This window comes from Montipora capricornis, chromosome 8 (genome assembly GCF_036669925.1).
Source record: "Montipora capricornis isolate CH-2021 chromosome 8, ASM3666992v2, whole genome shotgun sequence".
In the NCBI taxonomy this organism is placed as follows: Eukaryota; Metazoa; Cnidaria; class Anthozoa; order Scleractinia; family Acroporidae; genus Montipora; species Montipora capricornis.
The window spans coordinates 41,210,962-41,226,217 of NC_090890.1; the positions used below are offsets into that span (position 1 = coordinate 41,210,962).

Sequence of the window (15,256 nt, forward strand, 5' to 3'; positions counted from 1 at the left end):
TTCAAAAGAGCCAATTTAAAACAGTCTGGTACCAAAGCAGATTCAATAGACAAATTCACAATTTTCGTCATAACTGGAAGCAAAACTGACAAGCATTCTTTCAGGACATGGGCTGGAACTGGATCTAGAGCACATGACTTTATCTTAGAAAAACAAACAAGACTGGATAGCTGCTCCTCGGTGACCACTGTAAAGCTTGATAGTGCACAACTCGCAGGAGGCGACGGATCCATAAAAACAGATGTAGATTCACGGACATCAGTAAGAGAGTCTAAGGAAGATCGAAGGCTAACTATTTTCTCACAGAAAAAGTTAACAAACGAATTTGCTAGGGTGTGATCCGAAGAAGATGAAGGATAGCGAGCTTCAACTTTGGTGTGTAGTAGCTTGTCAACAGTCCCAAAGAGAACTCTCTGATCGTGGTTCGAGCTTTCAATGACGTCACGATAGTAGGAAGTCTTCGCTGACCGTAGTAGACTATTTACAACATCACACTGAAGAACATAGCTACGATAATCACTAGGCAGGCCAGTTGACCTCCAGCGCCGCTCAAGTGCCCTCCTCTTCCTCTTTTCGATGGCGATCTCTTCTGTAAACCATGGAGAATAGGGGCGGACAGTGACAGTTCTTGTCTTCAAAGGGGCATGAGTATCAAGCATAGATTTCAGGGTGGCATTATATTGTCGAACTAGGGCTTCAAGATCATCATCAGGATCCAAAACCAGACAGGAGTTACCGAGTTTATGACAAAAATCAGTAAAATCGATGGAGCGTGTCTTGCGACAAGTTATTTCCTTCCTTTCAAGGGGAGGTTTTTTGAACTGCAAGTCGCAGTGGACTGCAAAATGATAAAAAGTAGAGAGCTAAAACTCACGGTGGCAGCCATGCCGGCGCCTAAGCAGCAGCACTTGATGAGATTAAGATTCCCAGAGCCTTCCTTGGTCAAATGAAAGCTGTGCGAGAAACCTCTTTACACGTGTTTTGCGATTCTAGTCAGGATACCTATGGTGTATGCGCTTGTTTGAGGCAAGAGTTTGAGGATACCACAGTGGAATGTAGACTGGTAGCTGGGAAAGGACGAGTTGCACCCCTAAAGACTCAGTCGATTTGCAGGCTCGAGCTCACGGGAGCGCTCTTAGCAGCACGCCTAGCTGAGACTCTAGCAACGGAGTTGACGATGAAGATAGAGAAGATAATCTTCAGGAGTGATTCTACTACAGTTCTACATTGGATAGGCCAGACCAGTTCCAATTACAAAGTGTTCGTGGGCAAGCGGGTGTCTGAGATTCACACAATTATGAGTGAGCTGGAGTCCACACTGGGAGCGGGCACGGTTTACTGGAGATATGTTCCCACAGAGTGCAACCCTGCTGATAACGTCACCCGAGGACTACGTCCAGCTCAGCTCGACGTGAGTCACCGCTACTATCGTGGACCTCAGTTTCTATATATGCCAGATTGAGGTGCCTCAAAAGGAAGTTCAAGAGAGTGAAAGAAAAGCAAGATGGGCTGGGGTATTGCACGAGTGTGAAGTCTTGTTGGGCTGGAAGAGATATTCATCACTGGCGACAATGAGAAGAGTTGTTGCATACGTGAAAAGGTTTTCAAACAACACGCGAACAAAGAAAGAAGAGCGTCTGACCGGACCGCTTACAGTACCGGAGCAGTGAGATCTGCTCAGAATTACCTGGTGAAGAGGGCACAAGCTGATTCGTTTGGTGAGGAGGTGCAGCTCCTAGAGAAGGGTCTAGAGATCTATAAACGGAGCAGAATCAAGTCCCGTGACCCGAGATTGGATATTTGGTTGTAGGTGGAAGGCTACAGAAAGCCCAGGCCATACCATACCGTACATGACAACCCAAGATCATGCATCGTTCACGGTTCTTATTACCATCCGCCGACAGAGTACCTGTTGAATCAAATTAGACAAGAGTATTGGATCATTCGTGGTCGACAGGCTGTCCGTAGTGCAAAGTTTAAGTGCAATTATTGTTACCGCCAGACAGTGAAGCCCCTCGAGCAGAAAATGGGAAACCTACCAGAATGTAGACTTGAAGTAGGGATGGTACATGATGGTATTCAGGAACACTGGAGTTGACTGGAGAAGCGTAGTGAGGTCAAAGTCTATGGCTGTTTGTTTGTTTGCATGAGTACAAGAGCTTGCCATCTTGAGTTGGTCGATGATCTTTCAACAGATCATTTCATTATGGCATTGAAAAGATTCATAGCACAATTCAATACAATTTTATTATGCACAATTTACATCAATTATAAGATAGTTAATACTATATTAGCACTTAATAGAGAATACATATAATACGTAAAAGCAAAAAAATGATCTAAAAGATAGGTGTGTGGTAGGTAGCCAGAGTAGCCATTGACTACTAACCAAATGCGGCATTAAACACAAAATTAATTAATTAAACGATAAATGCGGCATTAAACAAAATTAACATTAAATAATAAATATATCTAATTGCTTCAATCACTAACATACACATTGTTTTAAAATATATATGATTACATCTCGTAATTATTATATGAATATATAGACATGCTTACATTACAGAAAAATAAGTAATATGAAATTATTGCACTGATCAAAAATTACAATTCAGTTTTTTAATTGTTTTGTGTAAATAAGAGAAGCTGTTTGTATTGTTTTTTAAAGGAATTATAAGGTAACTGTTTTAGGCTGATAGAAACTGACTCCCAGGTTTTTGATGCTGAGAACTGAAATGTTGATTGACCATATCTAGTTGTTGTACTTATTCTGTAGAAGTTTTAACTCGATGCATACCTGGTGTTATGACAGTGGATTTCAGATGCTGGTGTAAGAGCATCAGAGAAAATAGCTGGAATACCTTTTTTATCATTTTGACTTCTGTGGGCAAAGAGTGCTATCCTCAACTTGTAGATATTATTTATACTTCCAAGATTCCAAGTAGAGCATCGTAAATTTTAGCATTTTCTGTCCTGTGAGCGGCAAAGAACATGCGCCGTACACATTGATTTTGTATTGTCAAAACCCTTGTGAGTCTTGTTTTGCATGCATTGCCCCAGCTCATGATACCATAGTTTTTTAAGTACGGGTAAACAAGAGTATAATATAACTTCTTAAGGACATTTAGATTAACATATTTCCGTACCTTATAAAGTATTCCTATATTTTTTGCTAGTTTGTTGCTTACATGCTGAGTCTGAGGTTCCCAATTTAGGTGTTCACCTGTGTAAATTCCTAAGTATTTAACAAATGACTTACGTTCAATGTTATTAATATTAATATGAACATACTTCCTTGCTGACGAGATTAGCATATAGTGGACGACGTGGACGACCTCAAAGAATGTTCGGTGATAATATTAATTAATGGTACAAACTTTATTGGAACCAACGACGAGTTGCGGAAATGTCTCAAGCAACTGGATGAGCAGAGAATACAGAACGTTTGTGCACGAAAAGAAATCGATCGGAAATTTCACCCACAGAGTGCTCCACATTTTGGTGGTGCATGGGAAAGACTTGTACAGTGCACGGAGAAAACGCTGAAAGCGTTACTGAAAGATAGAGTCTTCCCTAAAGAAGCACTAAGGACCGTTCTGGTTGAGACAGAGGGAATTCTTAACAGTCGACCAATCAGCCATGTATCTTCTGATGCAGGAGATATTGAAGCACTCATTCCAAATCACCTATTGCTTCTGCGTGCAAATCCGAGTTATGAAGATGCCGTTGTTACGGATAGAGAGGTTAACTCCACAAAGCTGTGGCGACAGTCCCAAGCCCTCGCAAAGTTCTCCTGGAGAGGTTTCACCAAAGAGTGTCTCACTAGCCTGACAGAGAGGAAGAAGTGGAAAGAGAACGGACAGAATCTGAAAGTGGGAGACGCTGTACTTGTATCTGAACCGAATCAGTAACGTGGCATTTGGCCGTTGGGCAAGATCGTGTCTACTCATCCTGGACAAGATGGAAGAGTCCGAGCAGTTACTGTCTGTACTCGAAGTGGAGAATTCAGAAGACCAATGACAAAACTCGACTGGGGGCAGGGATGTGCCTTCCTCCCCCCCCCCCCCTTGCATGACGTCATAAGAACACGTGATGTTTTTCTTTTCTGAGCGAGTCTAGTTTTGAGCGTCGAGTGATAACTACTGATCTAGCGTTGAGTTTATGATACAGTCTTTTGGTGTGATATAACGAACCAGTGCAATAAGAATGTCATTTGAGCACACATGAGGGCTGAGTTTGTTGGTTCTCTACTCTGCACCGAGAGGTTTTTCTCCGGGTACTCCGGTTTTCCCCTCTCCTCAAAAACTTGACTTGATTTGCGTTAATTGTTGATTTCACTTTACAGTGTCCCCGATTAAGTGCTACCTTGTGATCAGTCTTCGTCACTACGGAAACACATGAGATGCGCATGCGTGTTGCTGATCAGTGCTTTACGTTTCGCTGGAAGGTTCACATCGTGAGTGATTGCTGCCTTGAAATCATTGGAATCCTTTCAATATAGTCCGCTCAGGAGTTTGAACCCTTGATGCGAGCCCAAACCCCGCCCAACGTAATTTCATCGGATTTGCTTGTTTCCTTAGAAGAGATTTCATCCGGCTTGCACAAATTGTCTACAAATAAAGCGGTGGGACCAGATGGAATATCGTATAAATTGTTAAAGCAATTCGCACTCGAATTAGCACCACTAACCCACGTCAATAAGCACGCCATGGGCACTCTACAGTGCACTCATTGATTTATTTAATGCAAGCTGTACACGACGGTTTTGATTCAGGAAACTGCTCTGTCCTGATTTTTTGGCAGATTCTACTAAAGGATTTGATATCATAGACCATTCAGTATTACTAGATGAGCTTAGATCCTTTAATATCGATCAACCTCTGTTTTTTTGGATACGATCCTTCCTTACCAACCGAACACAAGCTGTGTGCGTCGGCTCCTATCTGTCGCCATGGAAACAAGTCAATGGTGGCGTCCCACAAGGAACAAAACTCGGATTAACGCTCCTTGCTGTCATGATAAACAAGCTGCTCAGGAACTAGCATTTGCGTACGAAGTATGTCGATGACACTGCTGCATTCGAGATTACCCCAAGAAACTCTATTAGTATGCTAGACGTAGTTGTCACAGAAATCCATACCTTTCTGACGCTATTGAATCTATACAAAGACGAGCTTTAAGAATAATATTTCCAAACTCTAGTTATCAACAAGCCCTAGCTAGATCAAGCAAATTTGACATCATTAGCAAATCGCAGGATATTCATATGTAAAAAGTTGATGGCTGATATGAGGAATGAGAGCCACCCCATATCTTTCTTAGCTCCGCAAGTTACGACAAGATCTATCCCATACCAGTTAAGATCAGGAAATACTAAATCCACTACAACAATGAAAAGGATAAAGAGAGCAAATGACTTTTTCTCTTTTAGGTTCTCGTAATTCCAATTATTATGATACTTGTTGTTGTAAATAGACTTAATTATAAGTATTCAATTTTGTAAATTGCACTGTTTATTCAGTTTTTAACTGCCAGAAGTATTATTAAACTATTACTATTACTATTACTATTACTATAACCATACCCAACCCTAGCATCAAATAACAACAGATGCCTCCCTCGTGGGTTGGGGGGCTGAATCTGCAGGGGAGTCCTCTGGTGGAAATTGGTCCTACTCAGAGTCTCAACTCCATCTAAATTGTTTGGAAATGACGGCCATCCTTTTAGGTCTTCAGACTTTTGCTAGAGATGAAAACAATACCCATATCAGAATAATTAACAATTAGACCCGTAGCCCGCAAGGGCTACCGGTCAATAGCCCATGAGGCGAAGCCGAATGGGCTATTGACCCGTGGCCCTTGAGGGCGAAGGGTCTAATTTTTTTAATATCACCGAACTATAGTTGGACAGAAAAGGCAATAACAAAGTGCAAGATGAAGAAATATTTATTTGGCCGGAATAAAACGAAAGAAAACCTCACGCTTTTCGCTACTCGAGGACTATTACTAATAGTCATCTAGTAGCGTAGCCAACCAAAATGCAGGGAGATCTGGGAATGGCTTATAGCTCGGAACCTATGGATTAGTGCGGCCCACATCCCCAGGAAAGAAAATCTCATTGCCGATTTTGAATCCAGAAGGAACCGAAGGGCCGATTTGTACGGTGCGATTTTGTCGCGTGCGACAAGCTTACGACAGGCCAACGACATGACTTACGATTGTCGCAGCGTTCTAAAACATGTTTTAAAATGCTGCGACATTTTCTGTGACGTACACGTTAATCGTAAGCGATGTGTAAGCCTGTCGTAAGCTTGTCGCATGCGACAAAAATCGTACCGTGTAAATCAGCCCTAAGAGAATCTGAGTGGCAGCTTGACAGGTTGTCTCTTTTTAATGCTCTTTAGGGACTCGGTTTTAAGCCTGATATGTATTTATCTGCATCTCGCATAAACCATCAATTTCCTGAATATGTATCTTACAGACCTGACCCGGAGGCCTTCACAATCGATGCTTTCAGTTTGGACTAATCTAATCCTACATTTTATGCTTTCCCCTCCTTCAGTGTTATTCCAGCATTGTTAAACAAATTGCAGTACGAGGGAGCGAGGGGGGTTTGCATATTACCAGATTGGCCAACACAAGCATGGTATCCGGCTGCTCTTCAGCTCCTCAAGCAACCACCACTGTACATCAAAGCAAGAAAAGACCTACTTCAGTTGCCAGGCCATCTCCAGGAAACTCTTCCCATCTGGCACAAATTGAATCTTCTCGTCTGTCTCTTGTCAGGGAGGGATTAAACCAGTATGATTTGTCTCAAGGTGCCAAAGATATGGCCTCGTGGAGGGAAGGTACTTCCAAACAATACCATACTTACCTTGGCAGATGTCAACAGTACTGTAGACTGAGACAACAACATTGATACATTTCAACCATGCAGGGTTAATGAATGGTATTGAATTCCTTGTATCATTATACCACTCAGGTTTAGGGTACAGTGTTGTAAATACAGCACGTTGGGCGCTCTCCTCCATCCTTTCTCTGAAGGATGGAGTGAAGTTTGGAGAGCACCCATTAGTGGTTCGTTGCTTTAACGGGATTTTTGAGTTGAAACCAGCCCTGCCCAAATATACTGAAATTTGGGATGCTCATATCGCACTAGAATATCTACGAACTGTCGATACTTTAAGCTCCTTATCTCTTAAAGAATATACTTTAAATCTGACAATGTTACTCTTCCTCACCACTGCCCAGCGAGGGAAGACAATACAAAAGATTAATGTCAACTACATGCAAGAAATGGTTGACAGATACAGAATAACTATATGCAAGAAACTAAAGTAGACTAAACCCGGTCGACATCTCGCACACATTGATTCTGTGTGGTACAGTGGTCTCATTAAGGCATTTTACAACAACTTCTTTGTTAATAGAAGATCTAGGTAGTTTCAGCGGTTCAATTCATGAATTTCAATGTGTCTATCCAGGTCAAGATATTTGTCTATCTCATTCCCAAAAGTTTTGCATCTTCAACTTCTTCTACTATTACGACGTGTTATCACAGAAGATCCACTGTGTAACCGTCTCTGACTTGCACCAATCAGCAGCTGCTTGGCCATTTTGTGGTTACTGCCTAGAGGAGGCGAAGCCACTTATTCATCGGGTCGCAAGTCCATTTATACCTAACATCGCACCTCAGGTAGCCCAAGCTTAGTATTATTACTGATTATTTCTGTAAGCTTAATAAAATTCAACAAAGTACTCATAGTGTCTTCTTGTATCTCTTGTTAATCATCTGAACGAGTTTCATGCAGTTTCTATCAATTTGAGTGACGTTCACCCACCATACATAGATTATTATCCGACTCTCTCTCTCCCTCTCTCCCACTCTCTCTGTCTCTCTCTGTCTCTCTCTCTATCTCCATATGTAAATCCATGCTTCGATCATTTATTAGTTACGTTGAGAGGGGAGAGTAAAATGAGCGCACCGTCGAACTCAGGTTTGTCAGTTGAATTACTGTTATGAGTTCTCGACGTTAAATATGGTTACTTTACTTTTATTACTTTTTACGAAATACAGTCTATTTGCAACAATGATGATTCCCTGACAATAAATTTGCTTGCAATGCCATATTGCCAACATCACAGATCATTTCTCGACCATCAGTCATTCGAATACAAAATTGTCATGCAGGTCAAAACTAGAACAACAACAACAACACCCACTTCGTTTTACAGAGACTATAGTAGCCCGCAATTAGCATAGCTATTCCAGGCTGGCTACTTAATTTTAGACTGGATGTTTTAAGGGTTTAAAAAAACAAACGAACAGAAGAAGTATATACAACAACATTAAAGAAAATAGATATAACAATATTAGAAAAAAAGAACTGGAACAAACTATTAATAACAAAAGTAAAGAAAGATAAAAAACCTTAACATTTAAGACTTAAGGAGTTACCTAGTAAACGCATGTGCTTAGAAAGATCAATGTAGCACATTTCAACACTCGTCTCCTCAGTTCCAAGAATCTGTAGAAGCAAATCATGTAATTTACGTTTGAAGAGTGCTTTCCTAAGCTCACAAAGGAAACCTCAGTTGTAGTTAATAAAAGAAGTCATAAAGCAAAATAGACCACTGCACAAAGACTTCTGTCAAACAGCGAGGCACAGCTGTCTGTGCGAACACAGAGTTGATACGAGTCATTCTTTGGAGTAGGGTAATTTACAAAATCCTTTTTTCCTTTGGCTACCATAGGCCCTTCAATAAAGTCGTATTCTTTTACAATTTTGAGAAATCTTTTGGAAGGTTTGCTAGAAAGAAAATTTCTGACCAATGCTTGCCATTCCTTCTTCTTCCTGTCAATATCCTTCAAATCCAGACCATTGTCGTTGTTATCACCTCGCAGTTCCACCTTCCTTACTTTAAAGACTAGTACAGCAGAATTATTTTCACCGAAACGACGAGCTGCATACTCTCTTCCCAAAGAAAGGTCTTTGGAAACGTAAAAGCCGTCGCCACTACTAAAGTCCATTCCTTCTCCTCCATTTTTCAAGTCAATTCCATCTATGATGTGTTCAGCGTATTTATGACTTGTTCCATGGAAAAAAATTTCAAACATGTCATCATCGAGTAACTCCAATTCATTTAATTTTACCGTGTTAAATAAGTTGTTGCCGTTCCAAGGTGTTCCCACTTCCTTCTCGACGTTTATTGCCTTTACCTCGTTTCGGGTTTCTCCGCTACGTGGATGATCGAACCATTTATAAACGATACTCTCGTTATGCGGAAAACGGCCACATGAGAAAAATTTATCAGTTATGCATCGGAGAACAGGTGCAAAGAGAAATTTTAGACACGAACATAGTTCTTTGGAAGCAGCTTCCGCAGTCTTTTCGAGTTTCGGGTACCGCGACGATCCAGAAAATGAAATACAAAGTTCTTTTACTTGTAGCAAGTCGTATGCACTCAATTCCGATATTAAAAAGAAAGGTATTTTCTTCAACGTGTATAAATTCATCTCATCCATCAAATAGCTGGAGAAAAGACTGCCGCAAATGCAGATTTGTCTGTTTCTAGGAATGAGTTGTTAGCCTTTAAGGAGATTTCGCCATCTGATCAGCAAAATGTTCCTTGTCATTAAGTACACCGCGACCTTCGGCATTTTATCATGACAAAGAAACATTCATGAAAATTCGGTTTTTTTGTTTTCATTAAGGAGTTTAAGCAACCAAAACAACGAAGGTGACAAGAACGCCACAAATTTACAAATTTAACAGTGAAAAACAGTAACTTTGCACGGGCCTTTTTCATTTTTGTACATTTCACAGTCGTCCTCGTCATATCTGAGACGTGAAATGACCTGTTTTGTAGTTGTGGGGACAAAAATATCGGGGTGGAAGTGAAACAATTGGATCTCAGTTATTCATTATTCCTTCCATTTGCCTGAGTTATTCATTATTCAAATTTTCCTCGATATTAATCTTTTAGTTTAGCGGTCCGGCGCATTTTTATTCATTATTCTTTAACGGAATCCGTAAAATTCTTTATTTCGAACGTTCGAACGCTTAATATTCCTTATTCAGTTTCTTTTTTAAGCCGTTATTCATTATTCCGCTTCCACCCATGAAACGAGAGAACTTGACCAAAAATCTCCATTTTTCATCTTTCAACCTCCAAACCTCTTACCCCAATTTCGTTCTGGGATAGTTAGTAAACATTTTGAGCTCCACTTGAACTATTTGGCATACCCGAGGAACGATTGCAGATAGGCGAAGTTACATTTTCAAATGTCGTTGTCGCTGTCGTCGGCGTTTCCTTGCTGAATTGGGGTCATCTACGGTGTGCGAACCTGTCAAACTCACGAGTGACGTAAACAAAGAAAACAAAAGAGCCAATAGACCATTAAACAATAACCAAACCCCAGCACAAGATAAAGAAATAAAAAATATCACAGGTTATTACACCCAGTTAAAATATGAACGCCAACACTGTCATATGTCTTTCTTTGTGTTTTATATGCAGAGGTCACGTTGTTATATGTAGTCCTTTTGCGTTTACATCGAGCTATTACCCTTTTATATGTAGTCCATTGACAAAAAAAACTGTGCTAACTTTGTCACACGCAGTCTACTTCTCATTATGTTGTGTGCTTTCTTCAATATACGCAGTACATGCTGCTTTATATGCTGTCAAAACTTAGTTACGTGCAGTGGGTTTTCTGTTATTTGAGGCAATACGATGTTTCGTCGACAACTTTCACGCTTGAGAGCACTGAAAATACTATGATGAGCAAACTTTCTGATGATATACCCACAATGCCTAACGAAAATCTTATGTCCCAATCCTCCTCGAATGTTCCCTGATTTTCCCACCAAAGAGAAAGAAAATGGAGGCCATTCTTGAACATTGTTGGAACACTTCTTGAGCGATTTATCGACGAAAAAGTAGATCCAGAAGTAGTCTTATCGATGTCAGAGAGCTCTTTAATTCGTCTGGGGGGATCGAATTCGAATCAAAGATCTCTACAAAAAATTTGTGGACGAAGAGAGGAACAGCTCGACTTCGAATTCCGCGACTTCTTCATCCCAGCGAATACTTGAGGAGAGAAGGAAATTGTTTCAGCCGTCCAATAGCCGCCGAGAAAAAGGTAATGGGACCTCAAAGTCAAGTAAAAGGAAAAAACCACCTAGACGCACATGGTCAATTTGTTTGCCTAGCAGATCGACAAGCTTGTAGGGTGCCCTCTTCAACTGAAAAACAAATCTTACAGCAGGCTGTCCTCGGCCTGAAAAAGATCAGAGTTTTGGTGGATGATAGCGAAGAAGAAGTCCTGGAGAAACTCACAAGCGACGTGCCAGGCAACGATGGGCTTCCCACCGGCTTCCCTCAGCTGAAAGAAGGTAAATGATTCGAACTCATGAGTTGTGTGACCAACTCGCGAGATTTAGCTGTTGTTAAGTCATTATGGTCAGTAGAGGGGTTGAAGACCCTTTTTACACCACAAACAAAGATATACCTCCAGCCCATCCTAAAGAACCTGCGCATTAAAGGAAATCAAGACAACCGGTTGACTTGCAAGTTGAAAGAAAAGTGCTTGTGGTGTTTGCAGGAGATTCCGCTCAATGAACCCACTTGCAGACCTACAAGTGCAATGTGTTTGATGACATTGTTGAAGACGAAGTGCTGGTTTCATTGGACCATTCAAGCAGTGATTCAGAAGGTTTGGCAAATGGTATGGAGGAGTCCCTGTCAACTGGTCAAAATGGACCATCTCCCAGTGGCCTTAGTAACCATTCATTGGTGGCATCACATAGTGCTGGTAAGCCTGTGCCTGGCATTCTGAACAAAGCTGAAACTGTTCCGGCCTCTTCTCAAGGCACTGATCTATCTCTGAAATCATACCTCAACCTCTTGAAGATACAAACTGTGTATTTCCAGGCAGATCTTCAGAAACTGGTGCCACTGGAGTGACCACTGAACATCCTACAACAGATGAATTGGAAGTAGACATCAAAGAGATGATGCCAAAGATTATTGACCACTGTCATATATACAATAGTGTAGTCCTTTAAAGCCTGGTCATAATAACCTGTCATAACTGCAATAATTTTTATTTAATAAAACTGTAAATGTTTTAAGCATACATGAAAATGAAGGAAGTCTTAAGTGGCCCCATAGAAGCCAAGAATCTCAGCTCTAATAAAGTCAACCATCACCTACAATCTTGGACAAATTAAATGGAACATTGAGACCACTCCTCCACCCAAAATCAGTGATGGGAAAATGGCGCGTTTTGGCCTTCACGCACCTTCATCCTTGATTTGGGGGAGAGGGGGCATTTCTGTTCCATTTTATTCTGTCCAAGATTGTAGCCTGCGAACGCAGACGTATTTCCGGCGGTTGGAATACGTCTGCGTTCGCAGGCTATTTTGAAGCCGGTTCACTTCAAACCAGCCCTACGTCAGAGCACGTGGTTCCAATCTTCGGCATACGCAACAAAAGATGAGGTAATGTCATCTTATTTGTTCAAACGCCATTGGTGGTCTATTTTATGACTTTTATCGATCCATATGAAATCCATGTCCTATCAAAACCTAATCAAAGCCCTTCGGTACATTTTTAAAACAATAAAATGGCCAGAAATTCATCACGCAAAACACAGTGGTTCACGAATCAAGTTTAATTCAAATCTTCTTTCATGGGTCACGTTTAATTAAAAAAAAATTTTCACGTGGACATGAAAAGATTTTACCATCTTTAATCACGAATCACAAATAAAAACAATTTTTAAATCACGATTCACGAGAAATAAATCGCTCCATCACGCTTCACGTAAAAAGTATAGGGCACCCTCAATAATAATAATAATAATAATAATAATAATAACGATCGTCATCACCATCAATATCTTATGGTAGTTTAAATAAGGTGGTCATTATTCCAGTTGTTGTTGGTGCTCTTGACATGGTGTCAACAAGATTATAGAAGTGGATCGAAGATTCCTTTTTGGGAACAGCTAGGATCTTGAGAAAAGTGTTTGACACTTGAATAATGGAGAGAACTCCTATTGGGCCCCTGGCTGTTAGTTATATCCCGCTCTTATTATTCATATACTCAACAGAATACCGCGTTTCTATTAATTGGTCGATAACAAACGCATAAATAGGTTATAGGGTGCAATAGGAACGTTGTTACGGAAACACAGCGATAGAGTTATTTTGTTGAGTCTATAATAAATAAAAAAACTGCATGACTGATTTGCCCGTGCATTTCGTGATATATGGTCAGTCGTTATGTTTTAGGACTTTCAAAACATCACATTTTTACGCCCTTTTAGGTTCTCTTGCTTTTAAGTCTTGATGTAGCCTATCCCTCGAAAAAACCTTGCTCACCTTTTCAATCAATCTGGGACTAAAACCTTGATTATATGGATATTAATGACGACAATAATGATGATGGTTATAGATCGGCGATTTCGTAATCCTTTCCCGCAATCTTAGCCTGCGTAGATGGCGATATTGTTGGCGCGAGAGGCAAATCCGGCGCGGAGAATGGAGACGGGCGCTGTGAAATACCAGCGCCCCACCCCATTCTCCACGCCAACAACAACCGCCAGCTACGCAGGCTAATTTAGTCCCTGATACGCGCCTTTCCTTTGAGTTGAGGATAAAATCACTGGATTACCACTCTACCTGAAATGATTTGGCTTTGGTTTGGTGGCTCTCAAATGAAAAGTGTTCTTTACCATTTTTTGCCATGCAGTGAGTTAGTTCACCGTGACATAACATGATTCAGTGACATAATTTTGTTTCAGGCATGGTGAAGACCGTGGTCATAATGTGGATCGTTTGGTTCACGTACGTTGTAGCTGTGGAGACTGCAGTGCCCGACGAAGTTTATAGAGCAACAGAAAACATCACAATGATGCTAATGATAGTGGTTCCCATCGCAGCACATGCCCTGACCTTCCTTATCATTCGTAAAAACAATAGACAGATCATGATAGCAACTCATAATTCACAGCAAGTTCTCCTCTTTCAAAGGGAAAAAAAGGCTTTCAGGCTCATGGCAATGTACACCATTGCGACCCTAGTATCAATTCTACCAATTTTTCTGCTCCTAAATCTGGAAGAGAGCGTCGTCAAGTCTCACATCCTATTTCCTTGGGTCAACACTGTGACTTATCTTGTATCTTCTTTCAATCCCATTGTTCAGATTTGGAAGAACGGTAACTTGAGGCGAGCTATGAGAGCAGTTTTCATATCTCGTCAGTAGCACATAAAACGTGATGGCCTCTGCTGTGGATGTAAAAGAGAAAACGCTGATTTAGTTTGAAGACCCCACATAAATCAATTACTCCTCAACGACTTTCTCATTGCATGTGTGTCCACGTTTTAGATGTAAAGCAGTTATTTATTGCATTCAGACAGCGATACCCGCATAAATGCTAACTTCGTTTTCTCACTGCAACTAATTGGTTAAAATCAGCGGAGATGTGTGTTATTAGTCAGTTTTTACAGTTATACGCAGAACACACCACCCTTTAATTAATGGAACGAGGCTAAATCAATAATTGCGCTTGAGGGCCACGTTCATGATTTTTAAACAAGGCCAATAGCATAGCGGAATCGAAGTGGGGACTTTCTTGCCCATCAGCGTGAAACTGGTTTACAGCGGTAAAATTAACAATTAATAAGGTTGTTGTTCATTTTAAAAAAAATTAACCCATCCTCGAGTCGCTATCTAGAACTATAACATACATTTCTACTGCATGCGCTTTGTTTCGTCGAACTTATGATGATTCATGAGAACTATTCTGATTCACATCGTAATTGCCTGGCTGAAAACTACCACGTGTACCTCTTAACTGTTGTATGTAACGAGAGATAGAGGGAGAGAGAAAGAGAAGCTATAGCTAGTTGGTTGCGAAATCCAAGCGTTGAGAATCATCCGGTTTGTAGGTTCGCCTCTACATCATTTAGAAGAAAACTTTCAAGTTGTAAATCTTGGCTATCAGAGCTCCTTCCATAACGGGCGAGGGTAATTTGTGTTATCAAGAGAACATAAGGTGGGAAGGCTAATCTCGGTGCCACATGATAATTGTTTGAAATTTGTTTTTAGATTGCGCCCATGCGCCCAAGGTTAGTTTATGATTTTATCTCATGACTGCGAAATCACTTCACATTAACTGACCAACAAGGAGTCTCAAATCTGGGAGGGTCGTTCTCCTCAGTACCTCCTACCGGTATGCCTAA

The 15,256-nt window shown here is 40.8% G+C and overlaps 2 protein-coding genes across 2 annotated transcripts; one reads left to right on the forward strand and one right to left on the reverse strand.

Moving 5' to 3' along the window:
* Positions 1 to 946: 946 nt before the first annotated feature.
* LOC138014028 (uncharacterized) lies at positions 947 to 3,914 on the forward strand. Its single transcript, XM_068861059.1, has 3 exons — positions 947 to 1,411; positions 1,811 to 2,065; positions 3,315 to 3,914. Exons 1-3 carry the CDS (start codon positions 947 to 949, stop codon positions 3,912 to 3,914), a joined length of 1,320 nt encoding a protein of 439 aa, XP_068717160.1.
* Positions 3,915 to 8,040: 4,126 nt separating this feature from the next.
* LOC138059047 (uncharacterized) lies at positions 8,041 to 9,819 on the reverse strand. The gene has a single exon (XM_068904556.1). The coding sequence runs from the start codon at positions 9,526 to 9,528 to the stop codon at positions 8,617 to 8,619; it is 912 nt and encodes a 303-aa protein (XP_068760657.1). The 5' UTR covers positions 9,529 to 9,819; the 3' UTR covers positions 8,041 to 8,616.
* Positions 9,820 to 15,256: the final 5,437 nt, after the last annotated feature.